This window comes from Myodes glareolus, chromosome 2 (assembly GCF_982192425.1).
Source record: "Myodes glareolus chromosome 2, mMyoGla1.1, whole genome shotgun sequence".
NCBI classification, from domain to species: Eukaryota; Metazoa; Chordata; class Mammalia; order Rodentia; family Cricetidae; genus Myodes; species Myodes glareolus.
Window position 1 is genome coordinate 110,155,779 of NC_142027.1, and position 22,092 is coordinate 110,177,870.

General features: G+C 48.7%; 1 protein-coding gene across 7 annotated transcripts in view; it reads left to right on the forward strand.

Annotated features, from left to right (window-relative positions):
* The window catches only part of Cux1 (cut like homeobox 1), a 325,002-nt gene that overhangs the window by 297,470 nt on the left and 5,440 nt on the right, over nucleotides 1–22,092 (forward strand). For 5 of the 7 annotated variants that reach the window (XM_087903516.1, XM_087903517.1, XM_087903522.1 and 2 more), the window contains one exon: nucleotides 446–9,438. In XM_087903516.1, coding sequence (XP_087759642.1) covers nucleotides 446–1,112 — 667 coding nt within the window. In that variant the 3' untranslated portion in view covers nucleotides 1,113–9,438. Of the gene's footprint in view, nucleotides 1–445; nucleotides 9,439–17,980; nucleotides 18,109–18,655; nucleotides 18,723–19,232; nucleotides 19,346–21,031; nucleotides 21,149–22,092 lie in introns of those variants that run through there. The other 2 variants (XM_087903520.1, XM_087903521.1) reach the window with 1 other exon arrangement.

The window sequence follows — 22,092 nt, forward strand, 5'->3', positions numbered from 1 at the left end:
TACACCATGGAATTCCAGTCCTTAGGAGGCTGGAACAGGAGGATCCTCTGTTCAAGGCCAGACTAAGTGAGCCCCGTGACAAAATAAAGACTATCCTGACCCAGTTTCAAAAATTAAAATAGGGCTGGGAATGTAGCTCAGTTGATGGAGTGCTTCCCTCACATGCTCAGACTCCTGACTTCTCATAAACTATGCAAGGTAGTGCACACTTGGAACCCCAGCCCTGGGGAAATGCAGGCTGCTGGACTGGAAACTCAAGGTCGCTCTTGGCTAATTAACAAGTTCAAGGCTAGTCTGGGATAAGGGATCTTATCTCAAAAAAATTAAGTGCACGGTTGAGAGAGGTTGAGAGAACGTGGGCAGTAACCATAGCGGGTGATGTGCACAGAACTGAAGCCGGGCCTGTGCACAGGAACCTCACAGGGCCTTCGCTTGTGTCTTGCAGGTCTCGAATCCGCAGAGAACTGTTTATTGAGGAGATTCAAGCCGGAAGCCAGGGCCAGGCCGGTGCCAGCGACTCACCTTCAGCCCGAAGTGGCCGCATCGCACCCAGCTCAGAAGGTGACAGCTGTGATGGTGTGGAGGCCGCCGATGTCGAGGAGCCAGGTGGCACCACAGTGGCCACCAAGTCTCAGGGAGGGCCGGCAGAGGTGGCCGCAGCCCCGGCTGACCAGGAAGAGGCAACGCAGCCTGCTGAGAAGGCGAAGGCGCAGCCACTATCCTCGGCAACCCCAGGACAGGACAACGGTGAAGACGTGGGCCAGCCTAGGCCACCGCCGGAGGGCCTCACCGACACCCCGGCGCCTGTGCCAAACCTCGCAGCACCCGCGGCCGGAGAGGACGCCGCTACCTCAGCCACTGCGGCCACCGAGGTCCCTGGGGCAGCTAGGGCGGGCCCTGCAGAGAGGAGTTCTGCATTGCCAAGCACCAGCGCGCCCGCCAATGCGCCTGCACGAAGGCCTAGCTCACTGCAGAGCCTCTTTGGCCTGCCTGAGGCGGCAGGCGCCCGGGACAACCCAGTCCGCAAAAAGAAGGCCGCAAACTTGAACAGCATCATCCACCGCCTGGAGAAGGCTGCCAGCCGGGAGGAGCCCATTGAATGGGAGTTCTGAGGGTGCCGGGCCTCTGGGCCTGAACAGCAGGGCCTCGTAGGGCCTTGCCAGGCCTACTTGCGCCTAGCAGGCCCCTGCCAGGCCTACTCAGCACTGGCTAATACTGGGCTGGGGCAGGCGGGTGTGTGGAGGGTGGTGCCGACCAGAGGCCTGGACGTGTTGCGCACTTCCGCCCTGCGGGCCACAGGGCAAAATCGCCATAGGCCAAGGTGCATATAGAAAACAAAGGAGCATTAAGCCCAATCTATGTCGTGTTTTCAAGGAAGAAAACGGAAATGTGTAGTCGAGCTTTTTTGTACCCTAAAGTGTTGGGGTTTTTTTTGTTTTCTTGTTTTTTTTTTAATTGCCCTAAAGTGATTTCCACAGGTTCTGGAATAACTCTTTACAGCTTTTGCCTTGTGCCCTCCTCTTTCGTGTGGGCTTTAAAAAAAAAAATCAAACCCACATATTAAAAGGGGGCTTTTTATCTGCCATCTAATGGCTTCAGAGCGATAATACACTATTATCTTCTTAAACCAGGAAGGGGGGGATTTTTCAGAAAAATTAAAAAAGAAAGTTTTTGTAGCTGTTCAGTTGCCACTAAGAGATTGCACAGTCAAACCGACTCTAAACACACTAGTTTGGATTCCTAAATATTTTCAAGAAAAGAATCTTCTCGTTTGAAACTTTGAATTAAAATAAAACACATTTACTCCACATATTTTTTAACAAAAAGAAAAAAAAGAAAAGTCACATCAGGAAAAATATCTGATTTTGTGGTAGCTGACGTAGTGTTTTCTTGTACGTAAATAGAATCCTGACATGTAGTGCACATTGATCCATAGCTTTAACTGACTCTGGGCTTTTCCTGGCCAGAGTTTGTTTAATACACTCCATTCTAGGCCAAATCAGGACAAAAAGAAAGATCCGAATCTAGGTATTTTATAATCTGCTTTTTAACCTCTAACCGCAGAGCACGCTGATCAGACCTCATATCTCGGAGGTTTAGGAGACAAGTTAGAACTGTAGCATGTACCGGTTCATTTTGTTTATGGTGTCTGCGTCTGTGTTGGCACATCTGCTCATGTGCAAACGTTGGAAGGAAGGAAAATGTAGGCCCGCAAGGTCACAGCAGTCAGTCCCTCCGTGTGCAGGCAACTGTCTGTTCATCTTTCGTTGGCACAGAAGGCACCTCACCTCACGCCACTCTCCAGGGCACCTGACGGACTGAGCCCCCAGGAGAAGATGCTCCTGGGCTTGGGCAGGGCTGGCGCATCCATGCGCTCTCTCTCTTCTTTCTCTTCTCCCCATCCCCTTCCCACCACAAGCACTGATAACCCTATCTACTCGTGGGAAGCTTCCTTCCCTGCAGAAGAGAGAACGCAGCAGTCTGGGCTCTATTTCCATCCCTATAGAGACGGCCCAAACTCACCAAAATGGTAACACTTCAATTCCAGACCAGACCATTGGCCCTTCATTCTTTTCTCCTCTCACAAGTTTGTTTTGTTTTGTTTTGTTTTTTAATGCACAGTTTAGGGAAGTCTAAGTACAAATCAAAAGTCTAACTTGTCTCTTGATTCCTCCCATTGTCTATGTGTATATGCGTGAGTATAGAGGTGGATGAGAGTGTGCGTGCGTGTGTGTGTGCAATTTTATACGTCTGTGTATTTTCTTAAGTACCTGTGCACACATAGAGTGCATTACTGCCACCTTTTTCAATAAGCTGGTTTATCAGTCATGGCTTCTACAGGTTTTGCTAATTTAGACTCCTTATTGCCATACCTTTAAACTAACAATAGATGATTTCGGTATATATATATATTTTTTTTTGCTTATTTATAGGTGCTGTATTTTATTATCTGATTGTTAGGAAGGGATGAAAGGGGCAAATATTCTTTAGAGGGATAGACTGCCGGCAGTATTGGGTATAATTTACAAGATGTAGCTGTCATACTGTATATTACTGATTGAAAACTTTTTGACCGTATTGTGTATCATTGAAACTTTTGTCTTAGGTCAACATCTTTGGATGACATTTTAATGGTGCATTCATTATTTCTTAAGTTTAATTAATTAATAGTACTTTTTTTTATTTGGGAGGGTGGGAGGGAGCTCTAATTTTAAAAGTATCTCCCGCTATTACACCTCAGTGTGCTTGTTATTCTTAGCTTGTAGGCTTTGACTGTCAGATGTGAAACCACATTTCTTGCATGATGTTTGGAGCTTATATATTTTCATTCACAGTCTTTCAACCTGCAGCTGCAAGCCCTTAGTTGGAGTTTTCACAAACTATAAGAGTCACGACACTAAAAACAATGCCTTTTCATGAATGAGAAGTTTCCAAGAGGCTCTAGGAGGCTGGGAGGCAGACCCCTTTGTTCTGTCTTTGGATGGTCTTCTGCACTTAAGATCTGGTCCAGTGAGAAGAGAATTCACAGTGAAGGGACAGAAGGAGAAAACTGAGTCACACCAGGCTCTGTGCAGGGATATTGAGTGAGGAAGAGCTCATTCACACCAGGGACCCATTAGGGACATGGAGCAGTGTCACTGGTGGGATCATGGTACCCCCTCCACAGAACCCTAGAGGGAATCTGTCATCATGGGTGATGGACCTTAAACCACTCATTTTTCACTAGGATGAGAAGCAGAGTTAGCAGGACTGAAGAGGGTAGTGTGTTCGCTTTAAAGGCATGACTGTTACTTAACCAGTGTTAGATCTTGAGGAAATGGAAGTCAAGTTCTGTTCCATCCTGGGGGCCACACGGTAGCAGTCTAAGACAGCCTTTGGCTCTTCCAAGCAAGTTAGTCATTTTTGTTTCTTTAACTAGGTTCTTACTGATTTCCATTCTGTCTCTTGTGCCAGACCTCCATCTGGGTGCTCGATACAATCACTTGGGTTAGGTTTTTGCTTGAGTTCTGTATTTGTATTTTCTCTTATTTATTATTATTATTATTTTAATTGAGATCCCAACTTGATGGGGTTTGGGGTTAAGCTAGCACTGTCTGTAGTCTTTCTAAGAATTGCTAGTAGACAACACAGAAACCTGCGGGGGTTACATCTCCCTCCTCATCAGATCCTCCCTCCCTTCCCAGTTTGAGTCCAAGGGTTCATCTTTCATCTTAAAAAGCAATATTCAAGTGCCTTGAACAGCGCTCCCTTGTGCGGTGACTTTCCGCTGACTGAAGATCCAAGCAGTAGCTCCCACAGGCAGCCAGCCACCCTCTTTACACTCTCTCAGCTTACAAAGTTGAGTGTGCTTCTCCCCCAGGGGAGAATGGTTCCATATAAACACTAACACTTCATCACAAGCCACTGCTCATTCTAAATGCCTTTCTTTTTAATTAGAGGCAGCAATCCTAACTAGATATCATGCCATTACCCAGCTGGCTAAGTAGGAGCCCACCATAAAGTCAGTGTTCACATCAGGCCCCTTGATGCCTCTTTATTCATGCCCAAGACCCCTTGTGGCATCTGAAGTAGTAGGCATGTAGGTTCTTAGACTCCTGCCCACCTACTTCCACTCTGACCTGGCTCCCAGTCACCTCCTCCCTGAAACTTTAGTCAGTGGAGATGTCTGATCTCTGTCTACTAGACCTCTCTCTTATTTTTTTTTTTAAAAAAAAATGCAGGCACTTAGCTGAAGTTGAGTATTTTCTTAGCTAGCCACCTGAAAAATATCACAAGTGGCTTATGACTGTATCCTGGGTTGGAATCAGTGCAGACTCTCTGGGATGTAGTATTAGGACTCCAGCCACACCACTCTGAAAATGAGGCAAAAGAGGACAACTGTCATCCTCCTTGGGACAGATACTTCTCTTTGCAAAGCTCAGGTGTCTCCCAGTTAGGCTTTCCTCTAGTCAGTGTCTCTCTCTCTTCTCCCTGTTTAAAGCCAGAATACAGCAGGGCTATGTGCTGAGTATTCCTCTGGGCTCTTGTGTCCTAGAGTCTCTGCCCGTTGCTACCCATATAACTCATCTGCCTCCGGCAGCCAGAGCCAAGTTCAGTTCTGGAGCTCATGAGCAAGTCCAGCAGGAAGCAGCTTGTATCCAATGCCAAGGGGCACTCTCTAGGCATTGACTAAGCACTGGTAGCTGGAGTGCGGATGACCCGCACCACAGGTGCCCTCCCTGCCACAGAAGACTAGATAGCTTTGTCCTCCATAGTGGTGTTTTCTTACAAAGGAGGTCTCAATGGACCCTGAGCACCCTGTGCAATGGTTTGCTCCCCATCACAGGCTTGTGCTTTCCATGTGCTGCTGCTGGTACCTATAATCATTCCAGGTCAGCCCCCTGAGGCTGTCAGCCGTCCTTGTTAGAGAAGATGGGCTAGAGCAAGGGAGTTGAAGGCTCTTGGTTATGTTACTCCTACCCCTTCTTCATTGTCTTCCCTCATCTGTCCTCTTCTACCTCACCACTTGATATCATTCAGAACTGTGAGGCAAGTAGCCTGGGAGGAGGAGGGATCAAGGGGCCGCAAGCTTGACAGATCATCTCAGCTTGTGGGCTTTTTGCCTCCTTCATTAACACATCCTGAAATGGTGTCTGGAGTCTGCTAAGCACAGGGATTTGTCCCTTGGCTTTCAGCTGTTCTTGGAACTCCAGCAGCTGTTGGGTCTGTAGACAGGGGTGGTCTATAGCCTCAGAAATGCTTGTCTTTCTCTCTGCCTTCCTTCCCACACAGCTGTCAAACTCCATCACAGCCATTCCTTTGGCCAGGGGTTATCCCCAGAGGATATAAGCACACGTTTATAGGAACTGGGACTATCCACATCTCTTATATCTAGCCCTGTGACCTTGCCAGGAGCTCTGCTTTACAAACGCAAGTATCTCCAGAACAGGAAAGGCCATTAGACCTTCTCCCCTATCATGCATACCCAAAAGAGCATGCTAGTTTTTGTTCCATGTGGGTGAAAACCAGCTCCCAGGACAGCTGGTGGATCTGAGTTATACCTGCTCTAGTGGCCAAAGTGCCCTAGTAGGACATAGGGAACTTAGTTTTGTTGTCCCCATCAAATTCACCTGGCATAGCTGCCACTGCAGTTTCTCTAAGGCTTTACTGGTTCAGGGGAACGCTTTGTGGCCACTATGGCAATGCTTGTCCCAGGTGGCCTGAGACTCTTTAACTGGCTTAATTCCAGCTCCCAGAGGTCCTGTATGTCAGACTGACCAGTAAAATTGCATGCTAAGAGAGTGGACTAATTTGAGAAAATTTTGTTCTCATCTCTTCTGCCAATGCATTATAGATGGAAACTACCCAGAAAGTGAGGGCAGGGACAAGCTCCTCAGCAAAGGATACAACCCAAGACCTCAGGCTCAACCAGTGCCAGAACGGAGTTCAGGAACAGCAAAAGAAAAGCCAGGATTCCCCAGTGTTCCACTTGAGGACCTGCTTCTTCACCCCCATGCCCACCCTACCCCGTTACTGCCACCTCCCCTCCAAAGATCCCATGGCCACACCTTCAGTGGCATACTGAGTTTTCATTTTTGGACAAAGTGACATTTAGCTTTAACAAGACATTTCCAAAGCTCCTGGTCTCCTTTGAAATGCTGACTTGAAAAGTTCAGCATTGTTGCCAAGAATGAGGGGGAGGGGGCTAATGAGAGAAATACATTAGATTATGCATGAATGTGCACGCCCCATCCCTCAGTTATTCAAATTTCAAATGCCTTTGAGTTACTTTTCGTAGATGGGTTTAGTTTGCTCGTGTTATATAGAGTCTGTTACTGTAATTTTGTAGTTTTCTGGCTTTAATTTCTACCACAAATATGCTATGTACTAAGCTTTCTGTGATCAGAAAGGAAAGGTGCCTTAAATCCCAATAACACGCCTCTATCCCTATGGAAAATATATCAGAAGCACAGCGCCAGGAAGTGTTTGGGACTTCCGTTGGCAAAATAGGACATCATTCAGCAAGACACATCCAAGTGGCACGGGGCTGCTTTAGTTTGGTAATTTTTTCCCAACCCATAATTATCTTTTGTTTGTTGTTTGTTTTATTTTATTTTTTGTAGTTTGCTTTAAACAGGAAGCACTTAATAGATGGCTCTGTGTCAAAGCTCTGTGCAATGGAAGTCATGTTGTTGCTTTTGTTTGGGGGGGGATTATTTTGTTTTCTTTTTGAAAAAGATAGCGTTATTGCACACCAAATGAACTCCTAAGTAAGCTTTAGAACCAGGATCGATTCAGGTCGTGGATGAGTATGTTCACTGTAGTTCTGTGTGTTCATGAACCGACGGGCAAGCTGGCCTTCCTTGGCCACTGAGGCTCAGCCCTGAGCCTTGGGTCATGGCTACCTGGGTTCCAGCAGCTGGGGAACCTTCCCAAATGCCTGACCCCACAGTCGACCCTTGAAGCACTTAACCCTCTCTTTGTGGAGATAGACCGACTGCTACTGATCTGTCAGCGTACTCGAGGGTGATTATAAAAGGATGTTTCTTTAAGAAAGAAAAAAAATATTTCTATCTATTCTCTTCTAATTTATTATTAGGTTAATCATTTAAGTACTTATCAGGAGTGTGTTGTCATTTTGTGTTGTTGTTGCGAATGCTTTTGCTGTCACTCCAGTGGTTACTGTCCCTTACTCCCCACCTCTCTTCTCCCCACCCCAGAGTCTGAAAAGGTCTGGGGAACTGCGGTGGGAGGTATGAGGGACAGAAGGGAGTCCTCCAGCACAATCAGACACCTGTCTCCCTGGTAGCCACTCAAAAACTGGCGGTCTCTACTTATATAACTGTTCAACTGAGAGTTGATGAACAAAGTTACAATGTCAGGCAGCACTGGGCGGGAGAATTGCTTCCAGAGGCGCTACAATACAGTGAGAAAAACAGAAAAGCCAAGTTCAAGTTCCCCCAAAGCCTCCTAGAGCCTCTGTTAAGACTTCTGGGTTCATGAAGGTTCGGCAAGCCTGGATCAGGGAAGAGGCCGGCGATCTGGCCAAGGCTGTCGCCCTGCACTGGAAAGTGATTTCTCAGTGGTCCCCATGGGTTGCCACATCTTTGATTTTCATTGTCAGCTGTCTTTCCTTGCATTCAAAGTTAGTCAAAAGGCATCTTTCAAAGCAACAGGTATTTCCTAGCTCTGGATGTGGCTGGAGGGCCCACACCTAGGTCATGGGTTGAAAGAACCCTTTACCCTCCCATGTCATGAAAAGTGATTGGAAATACAGGCAGCAAAAAACCCCATTGCTTGCTCAGCAGAGGGTGGGGATATGTGGTTACCTTCACCGGGGGGGGGGGGGGCAAACTTTAAAAGGAGACTCACTCCAGGGAGAGGCTAGGGGCCTGCTCACACCCTAGGCAGGGCTGGATACCTGCCTTTACAAACCCAAACAGTCCACTGAGCCCAAGTCCACGTTTCTTTCTGTGCTATATTTCTGAAATTGGGGGGAGAGGAGTCCCACTCATCTCTTTGGGGGTAAAAGTTCTCCAATGAAATTGCCCCAGTTCCCCAAGGGTTTTTTTTTTCTTAGTCTATGCATTTCTCTCTAGTTCTCTCCCCCCCCCCGCACACACGCGCACACACACACACACACACACACACACAAAATAGATGTCTCATTCCCCACCCACTGAGACTGCCCCTGCCTCAGAAAAATGCCGGACATTTTTAGAAACATGAGAATGCATTTGACAAAAAGCCTTCAAGCATTTCGAGACTAGCTTGTTATAAGCTGACAGTGGGGAGGAATCAGCTTTGTGGTTTTCCCTGAGTCCCTTCCCACAGAACAAGAAACCTAGCTCTTTGCGTTTGTGCAATAACTACTTGCTAGGAGAGCGGGTAGCACCACCCTCCTCTAGACTACTAACACACAGCACAAGACACAAGTCAGCCCTTCCTCAGCCCCATCATGTGTTACATTTTAGCAGTATTTACTTTTTCTTTCTGTCAGGCACTAAGTCTTAGGTGTTTATGCAGCTTGTGTGTTAATACAATCACAGATTTTTTTTTAAATTTTAACCCTTACCAAGACCCAATTGACCAAAAAGAAGCGAGAGGAAGAAAAAAAATTGTAAAAGATGTGTGTGTCTCTCTTTTTTTTGTACAAGTAGTTTTGAGAAGCCTTGTGTTGCTGTGACCATCTCCTATCATCTTATTTTTTCTTGCAATTTGTTTTCTACATTTAAGAGTTGGTTCCGGCTGGCGTGGGGGTGGGGGAGGCACCCGTCGGCCCCTCAGCGTCGTCCTTCTTGTCTTTGGTTAGCCATACGAAATGTTTGTTCTCTGCACTGTCCAACGGTCCCTATTATGATACGGAGAAGCAATATCACCGAAGCTCACACCATGTATTATTATTCACTAGCACCCTAGGTGTGATAACTGAAGTAAATATCTTTTATACAAACACAAGTGCGTGTGGGCTGTTTTTATTGAAGATTTCTCCGGCCTGAGGAATGGCAGCAGACTCTTAACCATGGGTCCAGTGGTGTCCCCAAGAATCGCCATTCACTTCCTGCATAGCCTGTTGTCACATGGTTCCCAGGCAATGCAGGCCAAAGCCTAGGATGTAGTAGATTTGGGTGCTGGCAGGTTCCTGTACCCAGCGAGAGTACCCAGAAGGCCTTTCTGCCTGCGTGTGTCACTCCCTGCTTCTGTATCTTTGAACCACCTTGTCTGGCATCCGCCTCCTTCCTTGTCTGCCCCTATAAGGGGACACTGTGAACTGTCCTGCAGGCGTGTTATGAGGACCACTGGCCTCTGCTGCTGCTGTGGGTGGCCCTCACCTCTGAGTACTGTCAAGAGTGACAAGGACAGAGATAAGAGTTGTCGCCCTTATTAGCCTAAAGAATTGTTATCTTTAGGGACCTCAACTCAGGTAAAACCAGATCCTTGGCTTCCCTGCAGAAAAGAATTCAAGATATGATAGTAGGAGCAGAACTGAGGTTTATTAAATGATTGTCTTTATTTGTATTTAATATGTATGTATGTATGTGGTACATGGGTGTCACCTGTGGAAGTCAGGGGACAACTTATGGGAGTCATCTCTCTCCTTCCACTCAAGGGTCAAACTTTGATCAACAGGCTTGGTGGCAAGCACCTTTACCCACTAAGCCATCTTGCTGGCCCCAACATTGTCAATTCAGATTTTAAACACAAAGGTTAGGAGAAAAAGATGTGCTTGGGAAGGCAGCAAATGCGGAGTGGGCTCCTTCAAGAGTGTCACTCTGTCTAGCTTTTTAATAGTCAAATATGGGAAGCTGGTGAGTGCTGAAGGTATCATCTTTCAGGGTTGCTAAGGGATTTGAATGACTTCACAGGGTGTTTCTTGTGGGGCATCCAATGATGTTACAACGGACAAGGTGAACTCTGTAGGGAGGTGGGATATCTTTAGTCAAAGTTACTTACCAGTCCTGTTTAGAAGAGTGAAATCTTACCCAAAGGTCATATGCATTCAGGCCTTAGGCCTGCAGTTTTAACATAAAAGGCTTATGTACAAAAGGAATATTTCCATACTGTCAGCCTTCACAGCAAATGATAGTTGTAAAAAAAAAAAAAAGAAAGAAAAGAAAAGAAAAAAAAAGCAGACTTTGCCTGGGCGGCCAACCAGCTCCCAAAAAATGACATGGAAACTTATGAATAGCCAACCTTATGTTATGCTTGTTCCACCAGCTCTTATAACTTAATCTGACCTGTTTCTCTTCATGGGTGTTTTGCCTCAGAGTTTTTTTACCTTTCTTTCCTTCTGCATTTCCAACTCCGTTTCTGCCTGCCTGCCTGCCTGCCCCAGGTCTCCCTCTGTTTCTCCCTCATTCTCTCTGGAGCCTAGATTTCTCCTCCTACTTATTCTCTCTGCCCTCCAGCCCCACCTATCCCTTTACAGCCTAGCTATTGGCCATTCAGCTTTTTATTAGCTCAGTCACACATCTTTACATAGTTGAACAAATGCAGCATGAACAAATGTAACACACCTTTACATAGTTAAAGTAATATTCCACTACCGTATTAAGTCTTTTTAAGATTTCTTCCTTTTGGGGGGGGGGATTGAGACAGGGTTTCTCTGTAGCTTTGGTACCTGTCCTGGAATTAGCTTTTGTAGACCAGGCTGGTCTCGAACTCAGAGATCAACCTCCCTCTGCCTCTCAAGTGCTGGGATTAAAGGTGTACACCATCACCACCCGGCATCTTTCTTTCTTTTTTAATGTAAATGTTGCCTACATGTATGTATATCCGTATACCCTCCAGTTCAGAACAATGTGCCATCCTCGGCTCCCCCAAGAGCCCCCAAGTTTCATTCACTCAAGGGACATAGTTATCACTATCTCACTATCATTGGTCTCCAAGCACCAACCCCTCCCACGAAAACTTTTTTTTTGAAAGATTTATTATGTATACAGTGTTCTGCCTGCATGTATGCCTGCAGGCCAGAAGAGGGCACCAGACTCATTACAGATGGTTGTGAGCCACCATGTGGTTGCTGAGAATTGAACTCGGGACCTTTGGAAGGGCAGTCAGTGTTCTTAACCTCTGAGCCATCTCTCCAGTCCCTTAAAGTTACTCTTACTGGCCTGGAGCTAAACTGTCTAGCTATGGAGCCCCAAGGATCTGTGTGTCTCCATCTGTCCAGACCTGGGTGGGATTACTGTACCCTTTTTAGATTTTTTTCTCATATACATGTATATGTATGGGTATTTTGCCTGCATATATTGCCTTGCACCATGTGCATGCCAGGTGCCAAATAAAGCCAAAAGAGAGTATTGGAACTGGAGTTCTAGATGGTTGAGAGTCACCATGTGGGTCCTGGGAATTGAACCTAGGTCCTCTGCAAGAGCAAACAGTGCTATTAACCACTGAGCTATTGTTCCAGCTCCATGTCTGGCTATTTTAAATTGTGGGTTCTGAGGATGGCAAGCACTTTACCAACTGAGTATTACCTTTTGTTTGTTTTAAGGTTAGTATGTAGCCTTATATAACCCAGACTTGTATGGAATTTGCTATATAGGTAAGGGTGGCCTCGAACTACTGATCCTCCTGCCTGCACCACCCATGTGCTAGGATTCCTGTCTCCTGGCATGTGCCACGACACCCAACTTTCCATGTGGTTTTGCAGAGCTGTTTTGTAAACTGCTAGCTTGGGAGGCAAGAACAGATAGAAAGGTTTCAGGCTGCAGCTGGGAGACTCACCCACTACAGGCACATTGCCAGCCTCCAGGAGTAGGCCATACTGCCTTCCCTAAGGATAAGTGGGTCTGCATCAAATTAGAGACCTTAATACAGGGTCTCAACCTGTGGGGTCTCAATCCCTTCGAAGTCATACGTCAGATTTCTTGCATATCATGACTCATAACAGTAGCAAAATTACAGTTATGAAGGAGCAACAAAATAATTTTATGGTTGGGGTGGTCACTGCAACATGAACTGTATTAAAGGGTCACAGCATTTGGAATGTTGAGAACCATTGAATAATATGCTCCGAGAAAGTAGTTACAGAATACAGGGTGGGACTGTGGGATTGCACAGTGTGTTGGAACAAGAGAGCTGTCTGTGCTCCTTCTGTTCAATGCAGTTGATAGAATATCCCAGTGCCTGGCCAGCACTGGTAGGAGGGCAAAACATGTTAGTCTCTGCTCCTGCTCACCATGGTTTCCATAAAGTAGAGAGCTGAGTCTGACCCTGCTAGAACATTTTAAGAGCATGTGGGGCCCAAAATGGAAGGGCTGCAGGTTTGGCTCAGAAGCAAAGCACTTCTCTAGGATTCACCAGTGAAGGGCTGGGGTGTGGCTCAGTGGTAGAGCACCTGCCTAGAGTCCCCCAGTGAGGGGCTGAAGGTGTGTCAGTGGCTGAGTGATTGTCTAGCATATGTGAGGTCCTGCATTCGATTCCCAACCTAAGGTATAATATAAGACAGCAATAATGACTAAGGCTTAGTCTGAGTCATTGCTAGATAGATAACTCAGCATCTCCAAAGAGGTGGCAGGACACTCAGACCAGGGAGCAGAGGCTGATACTGTGGAAAACAGAACCTGGGAGGAAGGAGAGGCAAGTTTAAACTCAGACCTTCCCTTAAATACCAAACACAGTTCGACAGGCATGGTGGTGCACATCTACCTATCAAGCCAGCATCAAGGAAGCTGAAGCAAGAAGTCTGCTATGAGTTCGAAGTCACTGAGACCCTGTCTCCGAGAGATGAATGAACAGACAAGTGAGATTCACAGTAGAGAGCCCCAGGCATCTAAATAAAGTCTAACGTAGCCAACACTGATTTAAAAAAAAAAAAAAAAGGTGTGTGGATCCTGGGCTCAAGTAACACTTGGAATTTAGCAGAGAGAAATAGTGACAAGCCAACTGAGGTGTGCCTGGCAGAGTTGGCTAACTGGTGCTCGTGGCTGATGCTAACTTTCGGACTTAGCAATACGCAGAGGTTTTGAGTGATCTGAACAAATCCAGTTTGGTGCGGTGAACAGCAGAGCCCAACTGATGGTCTTGGAGAGTTAGGCACTGGAGAATAGACAAGTTCTTCAGTGGGACCCAGAGGGGTGATTTGTTAAGGACACCCTCGTGGGTGCACTGGGCAGTTCTCAGTGTCTGTGAGGCCTTGTGGATTCAGGGTAAAAGTGACATGGTGTGCATTGATTAACTAGCCCTCAATCCCTACCTGGCCTGCAAGAAGCTAATTTAACACAGCAGGGTCCCCTGCCATCAGAAAAGCCAATGACTGCAGCACCCTAGGCCTCTCTGACTCCTATGACAAGCTCTTACATGCGGTCTGTCTGCGGACTCCTTGTGCTTTGATTCTAGTCACCATTCTTCTTTCTGTAGCACTAGTGATGGGACCCAGAGCCTCATGTGTGCCAGGCAGGTACTCTACCTTTGAGTCGCATCCCCCAGCCCCTCTGAGAGAGGTTCTGCACAGCTGTTCTCCAGCACTCCCGCCCCTCACTGGGGTGTTCTAGGGAGACTCTGAGCCATGCTACCAACCACTTACTGCTTTAGCTTCGCTGTAATCCCAACCCTTGTATTATTTGAGACAGAGGCTCACTATGTATCTCAGGTAGGCCTGTAATTCACAATCGCACTACGCTAGAATTATAAGTGTGAGAAACCACACTCACCCCTTTGTGACTAACAGAGTCTAGCTTCCTTAGACCCTGGCTTCAATAGTATTCTTATTTCTTTACCTCTGTGAAATGTACCTTCTTAGGAAGCCCTTCCAGACTCTTGCAGGAGAATGAGGCTCCACAGACCTTTGTAGGGGGATGAAGAAGGCTTAGACCCTCTGGCACTCATCCAACCCTATCACACTCCATCCTGTATGCTCCTTGCTTCCCAGCACGCTCTTTCTCACACACGCATGCTCCCCACCACCAGTCACCACCTCTCCCATACCGCTGCCGATGTCCTCCTGGCTGCTCTGGGCCTCCCCTGTGTGAACTGGACCATGTACTTGCCAGCAGACCCCCAGTCTTCAGCTCAGGGCGCCATGCCCCCACCTTATTTGTGGGCCATCCCTCTATCACTGCACCCTGAACACACTCCCCCCAAGGGTTACATCTCAGCTGTGATCTCTCAGAGCCTTTGCCTTTCCCCCATCCCTGCCTTCAGTCGTTCCTAGACTGGTGTCTCTCCAGCCTCCATGTCCAGTCTCAGTTCCCAGATCCAAGTACCCTAGTCATTTACATCTTCCTACTTCAAGAGCCACACCAAACTGCTGCCCAATTTGATGGTCCCAGGTCCAGGCTCAGACCTCCTCTCTTGGGTTCAAACAGGGCCCTTACCCCCCACCTCCCCCTCCTACTGCCACCCTGAAGTCTCCCTGGGCTCCCCAAGTCAAATAGCTTGCCTAACACCATGGACTCCCTGGAAAATAGACCTAGAATTCAGGCTCAGTTCTGGAACATTCCACCTTAGGACCTTCCCTTTTTGCCACATGCCATCTAGAGACATGACTGAAACATGTTGGTATGCATGTCCCTACCTCCAACCAACAAGGCAGCCACTGGCAGCATTCTCTCTACATTAGATCTGTAGCTGAGGTCTCTCAAGCAGGGTGTAATATCAGTTACTTTTCTCGTTGCTACACCAAAATGCCAGACCAAAGGAACTTCAGGGAGGATGGGTTCATTTGGGCGCAGACTCTGAGTCCAGTCCTTCCTAGGAGAGAAGGCACAGCAGCAGGAGCATGGAGCGGCTGGTCACATGGCAGCCGCAGTCAGGAAGCAGAGAGAGCCTAGCCAGTGCTGGTGCTCAGCTCACTTTCTCCTTTTTATCCAGTCTGAGACACCAGCCCACCAGATGGCGCTGCCCACATTCAGGGTGGGTCTTCCGTCTTTCTGCAGTCAAGAATCTAAAAGCTCTTTCACAGACACACCCTGAAGTCTGCTAGATGCTTCCAGATCCTGTCAGGTTGGCAGCTGTTATTAACCATCACAGACTCCAGGCTTCTCATCCTGGTATGGAGTGATAGGTTCCAGCACAGAGTGTCCCAGACCCTGTCCCTTTGACCTCACCCCGCGGCCTCCCTGCCCAGCTTCTGCCAGCCTCGCCTCTGTGCCCACTTTCAGTAGCACATCCAGACCGGCCTCTCGACAGCCCCCAAAGGCATGTCTTCAGAGTTGACCTCCCCAAAGCCTGAGCCCCAGCCCAGATCCCCTCAGTGCTGATGCCGTATCTGAGGGCATTTACAGCCATAGTGGCAAGGGCTCTGAACAGCTGAATACACTGTCCACAGATGAGCTGACTTCGCCTCCAACTGGCCTGAGCCTCCCGGAGGCCTGAGGGTCTGCTCTCAGGGCACTTCACATATGCCCAGAATGTCACTGGTATGCGCAGGCAAGGACCTGCCTTCAACGCTGGACACTGCACATCTTTCCTGTGTCCATGGGCAGCTCTGGGAGCCCCAGGTTGCTCCCACGATGAAATGGCCACAGACTGAGACAGATAAGACAAATAGGCCAAGGTCTCTCATCCAAGCCCCAAGCAATGACACAGGAGGGTTCTCTGAGTCTGAGTCCCTGGTGAGTCCCCATGAAGATTTGCACACTTCTCGGGATCCAGGTTCATTGTGGATGGGTGGCAGTTGCTTCTCCATAGGCTTCCCTCAGCTCTGTCCTTCTAACCCATGGCACAGGTCCTTTGATATAGGACTATTCATGGGCAAGGTCCAGTTGTGGATGTTCAGAAACTGAACCTATCCCTTCCTTCCACCCAACTGCCATTTTCCTCTGTAAATGTCTCCCAGAGCCCTGTTAGCTTTCTGTGGCTCTCTTCCCCTCTGTCTCAATGCTCCTGTCTATCCACTTTCCTGAGTCTGCACGGTACCGTGAGGAAGCAGGTTCTGCAGTCCCTCCACTAGCCTGGGTCAAAGGAGTCTACACCAGGTCAGCAAGCCATGACACTGTACTCTCTCCCCATGGGGGTCACCAGGGTCTAAACTCAACCTTGCCATCCACAGCTGTCCCTCCATGGCCTGCTCTTGCCCTGGGGTCCACCCTCTGCCTTCCACCCTATTTCAAGCAATACCACCTACCCTTGTGGTCCAAATGAATGGCAGACACCCACAAGCTGAGCCGTGGAGAACATGGAGGTGTATTGGGACAGACCAAGGGTGTCCTGGGAAGTGTGCAGCATCTCTCCACAACTGCTCAGAACATTGAGACGCAGAAAAGGCTTGGTGTGCGTTGGGATGACAGTGGGCTTTCCCCAGCCCATAGCCTAGAGCCCAGCTAGCATGCTCAGACACTCCTGCTTGAGTGTTTGCCAGAGAGTCTCAAAGGCTGGTCAAGTACTTGAACCATTTTCCTGCCAGGGCCACAGGAGTCTCTGGATTTCTGAGGCCATAGTGCCCCCTAGTGGCCATAGGCAGGACTTTAAGTGAAGTTTATTGTCACAGCTTGCTTGCTTGCTTTTTCCTACTTTCTTTCCTACCTTCTTTATTTATTTATTTCCTACCTTCCTTCTTTATTTATTTATTTAATGTGTATAAACACTTTTCTATATGTGTCAGTGTGCACCACATGTGTGACTTGTGCCTGTGAAGGTCAGGTGAGGGTGTTGGATCCCCTGGAACTGGAGTGTCGATGCTGGAAACTAAACCTAGGCCATCTGCAAGAGCTGTTAAAAGCTGAGACATCTCTCTGCCCCCTACTATAACAGGTTTTTCAAATGAAAGCCAGAAAAGGTGATTTCTCTTCCAAAACTTAAAGTACAGGGAACCTTCAGTGACAGAGCACCTGCCTAGAATCCCCCAGTGAGGGGCTGGGGTGTGGCTCAGTGGTAGAGCCCCTGCCTAGAATCCCCCAGTGAGGGGCTGGGGTGTGGCTCAGTGGTAGAGCCCCTGCCTAGAATCCCCCAGTGAGGGGTTGGGGTGTGGCTCAGTGGTAGAGCACCTGCCTAAAATCCCCCAGTGAGGGGCTGGGGTGTGGCTCAGTGGTAGAGCACCTGCCTAGAATCCCCTAGTGAGGGGCTGGGGTGTGGCTCAGTGGTAGAATACCCTCCTAGAGTCTCCCATGAGGCACTGAAGGCATGGCTCAGCAGCAGTGAGCTTTTCTAGCATGTTTAGATGTTCAAGGCCTTGGGTTCTAGAACCCAAGAAGTTGAGGGGGTTGCCTTCTTGATAAAACCTGTAGCTCTTGAATAGGGAAAGAACAGGGTTACAAGTCAGGAGACCTTGAGTGGTCACCCCACTACCTCTGTCTCCACCAAGCCTCTTGCAGGGGAGACTACAGCACATTTGTGGTGAGTTCCTGGGTTGGGACAGCTCCCTGCCTGCCCCACTGCACCCTATTCCCTCCGACCTCTGAGTACCCCAGGGGGCCAGCCTGTGGCCAGTGCAGGTGCAGAGAAGGCAACTAGAGCTCTCAGGCATTCACACTTTCAGTCTGGGGGGCATCTGGCAGGTACCGAGGATCCCTGTGCCCCAGACTTCTCTGATGGCCGCATCTTCCTTTCACCACAGGGCGCTGTGCAGAGCTGCAGATCCGCCTCACTGAGGCCACCGCCAGGGTCGTTGAACAGAAGGAATTGATCGCCCGCTTGGAGCAGGACCTCAGCACCATCCAGTCCATCCAGCGACCTGATGCCGAAGTAAGCTTCTGCCTGCCCTGCTCACTGAGCCCCACCCAGGGCCCTGGAATTCCGAAGCACTGGCCTCCCGAACCAGAGCAGTCCCCCTGGCCTCCACATAGGAGTTTCATTGCCCCACACAGAACACTTTCATTCCAACCCCCGAGCAGATGCCACACATCTTGCTCCAGCCGGCAGAGAGCACCCTGCGGCTGTCAGGGGCAAAGCAAGGTCACACGGACCCACTGCACAACTGATGGCCCAGAGCTGCCTAAAGGAGCCACCTGTCACTTTAATTTTTTGAGGTTTATTTTTATTTTATGTGTTTGACTGTTCTGCCTGCATATTTGTCTGTGCAGCATGTGCTTGCAGTGCCCGTGGAGTTGCAGGCAGTTGGGAGCTGCCTTCTGGGACTGGGAATCAAACCTGGGTCCTCTGGAAGAGCAACCAAAGTTCTTAACATCTGAACCATCTCTCCAGCCCCCTCATTTTAATTTTTATTAAATGTATTTATTCATTCATTCATCCCACAATGTTCAAGTCTTGTCTTTTCCTTTTTATCCTATAGGGAGCTTCTGAGCAAGGCTTAGAGAAGATTCCAGAACCCATCAAGGAGGCCACAGCCCTGTTCTATGGTGAGGAAAGACTGACTGACTAACACTTGCCCAAGGGTTGGGGGCCAGGGAAAGCACTTGACACATGTTGAGAACTCAGATCCCCATAGTATATGTTCTCCCTCAAAGAAAAAAGAGGCCCATCCCATCAGTGTCTGCCTCCGTGGTTTACCAGTGACCTCAGAGAAGAGATACGTGGAGAGCTCCCAGCCACAGAGGGAAAGCTACCCTCTGCTGCATCCCAGGCCAGAAGCCTAGGCTTCCTGGTCCCCCAGTTTCCTCAGCGTTCTCATGCTTTCATGGTCCTCCACCCCAACCACCATCACCGTCTCCACCATTGCGTTTGGAGCCACAAAGATCTGGTGTCGGTTCCATAGATGGAACAACCCCACCACACATCACCTGATGGCTGCAAGGCTTCCTGTTCAAGTACTAGAGACACGGGGAGGGGAATGTTGGGACCTGGCCCTCTGACTGTGCAGATGGTGAGCAGTGCCCCAACACCCCAAGTTATTTCCTGCTGCCTCCTAGGACCCTCGGTGCCAACCAGTGGGACCCTTCCAGAAGGTCAGGTGGACTCCCTACTTTCCATCATCTCCAGCCAGAGGGAACGTTTCCGCACCCGGAACCAAGAGCTGGAGGCTGTGAGTCCCACCCTGCTTCCTGTCTCCTCAGAGGCCACAAATCTGCATGCACAAATGTGGGAAGGCACAGGCTTAGGGAAAACAACCTATGTGTCAACAACCTGGATTACATGTGTTCTGTGCCATTGAGACTTCCCGAGAAGGCTGTGCCACTTGAGGCCTTGAGAAGTGTTCAGGGACTCAAAGGAAAGAACGTGAGGGGTTTTTCAGGGTTGGAGGAAGGAGACATAGGACACAAGACAGGTGGACACCAGCCTGCCTGGCTGGAATACCCACAAAGACTTTGACAGGAGTGAGGGACTGAAGCAGTGGAGGGCCCATGGCACTTGGGCAGAAAGCCCCTGGGTACAGCGGGCCATGGAGGAATAGCTGCAGCACATTGGAGAATGGGAAACAGGATGGATGGGAGAGCGTAGGGCTGACCCCCATCAAAATGAACTGTATGCCAGGGCTGGTGGCACAAGTCTATAACCCTATTTTCTAAAGATGCTGAGGCAGGAAGATATCTTAAATTCAGAGCCAGCCTGAGCAATTTAGCAAGACTGTCTGTCAAGAAAAAGGGCTTAAGATAAGTCAGTGGTAGAGCTAGGGGTGTGGCTCAGTGGTAGAGCACCTGCCTAGAATCCCCCAGTGAGGGGCTGGGGTGTGGCTCAGTGGTAGAGCACCTGCCTAGAATACCCCAGTGAGGGGCTGGGGTGTGGTTCAGTGGTAGAGCACCTGCCTAGAATACCCCAGTGAGGGACTGGGGTGTGGTTCAGTGGTAGAGTACCTGCCTAGAATCCCCCAGTGAGGGGCTGGGGTGTAGACCATGGTAATACACTTGCCTGGCATACATAGGTCCTAGGTTCTATCCCCAGGACTGCAAGCAAAAGAAAGAAGGTAGGGTGCAGCAGATAAAAGGTTCATGGTTTCAGACCTTTCAGTCTATGGTGGTTTGTCACTGTTGCCTTGGACCTGTGGCCAGGCAGCACATCGTGGTGAAGTATATGGCCAAGGCAAGTTGCTTACTTCATAGCTGCCAGGAAGCAAAGAAACAGGAAGGATTTGAATCTCAGTATTCTCTCCAGGGGCATACCTCAATGGCATAGCTTGCTCCCATAAGGCCCCACCTTATTAAGGTTCTTCCACCTCTGAATAGTGCCCAGCGCCGAGACTAAGCCTTCTGCACATGATCTTTGAATGCACATGATCCAAATCGTAAGGCTAGAGAGGTGTTTCAGCTTAAGAGCACTTGTTGCTCTTATGGAGGACCCAGATTTGGTTCCCAGCACCAGCATGGGCAACTCGCCACTGTCTGTAACTCTAGTTCCAGGGATCTGACACCCCATTCTGGCCTCCATGGGCACCAGGCACATGGTATACACACATACCTGCCAACACATCAAATAAGTAAATCTTTTTAAATTTTTATTTTAAAAAATCCAAACCATAACAAATAGTAAATTCAAATATGAAGAAACTGGCCTTTCTGTGAAGGGACTTTCTAGAGGAGACTCTGGGAACAGAGTCAGCAGTTCAAGACCATGAGCCGCTGGGAGATGCTCAGTGGGTAACGTGCTCCGTGTGCAAACATGAGGACCTGAGTTCAATCCCCTGCACACCAAGGCCATGGGCACAGAAAGAGTCCTGACAGATGGAGACCTCCTCTCTCTCCTTCATCCACCCTGGCCCTGACTCCATTCACAGGAGAGCCGCATGGCCCAGCACACCATCCAGGCCCTACAGAGTGAGCTGGACAGTCTACGTGCTGACAACATCAAGCTTTTTGAGAAGATCAAGTTCTTGCAGAGTTACCCCGGCCGGGTAAGCCCCTGTTAGCCCCAGAGAAACCAGGTGGGGAGCGAGGCTGTTGGAACACTTGAGGTCAAATTGGGGAGGGTTGGATGGTAGTCAGCACCAGGGGGACTCCAAATGATATTTGCACACACACACACACACACACACACACACTTGCGCACATGCACACACATACACCTGTCAGATATCCACTCTGTGCATGGAACAAGCCACTAGAGAGAAACACTATAGAGGTTCGTTCAGAACCAGCCAGAAGGTAGCAAGCTACCACACAAGTCAGGGCACAAGTCCAAGGTCCTCAACCAAGGCCTCACTAGCTCTAGCCACCCCTCTGTGATACAGGGATGGTCTGCCAGCTCACGCTAGATTGGAGATTTAACACTTGTGTGCTAAACATGTAAGACAGGCCCTGGGCACTAGGGATGTGATGGGGGCGTTGTTTTTGAGACAAGGTTATGTGTACCTCAGGCTGGCCTTAGAGTTACTGTGTAACTGAGACTAGCTTTAAACCTGCAATCCTCCTGCCTCCACCTCCCCAGTGCTGGGATGCACATGTCACCATGCCTAGTTTGAATTAATGTGTTTTAAACAAAAAACAAAATTTTAAGACTCTTTTATGTTTATGGGTGTCTTGCTTTCATGTATGTCTGTACACTACATGTGTGCCTGATGCCCAAGGAGGCCAGAAGAGAGCAATGGATCCCCTGGATCTGGAGTTACAGAAGGTTGTGAGCCTCTCTGCAGGTGTTGGGAACTGAACTCAGGTTCTCTGGAAGAGTAGTTGGTTCTCTTAAGCTCTGAGCCATCTCTCCAGCCCCCTTGCAATTTTTTTTTTCAAGACAGGGTTTCTCTGTGTATCTTTGGCTGGCCTCAAACTCATAAAGATCTGCCTGCTTCTGCTTCCTGAGTGCTGGGATTACAGGCGTGCGCCACCGCACATTTGTTTTTGT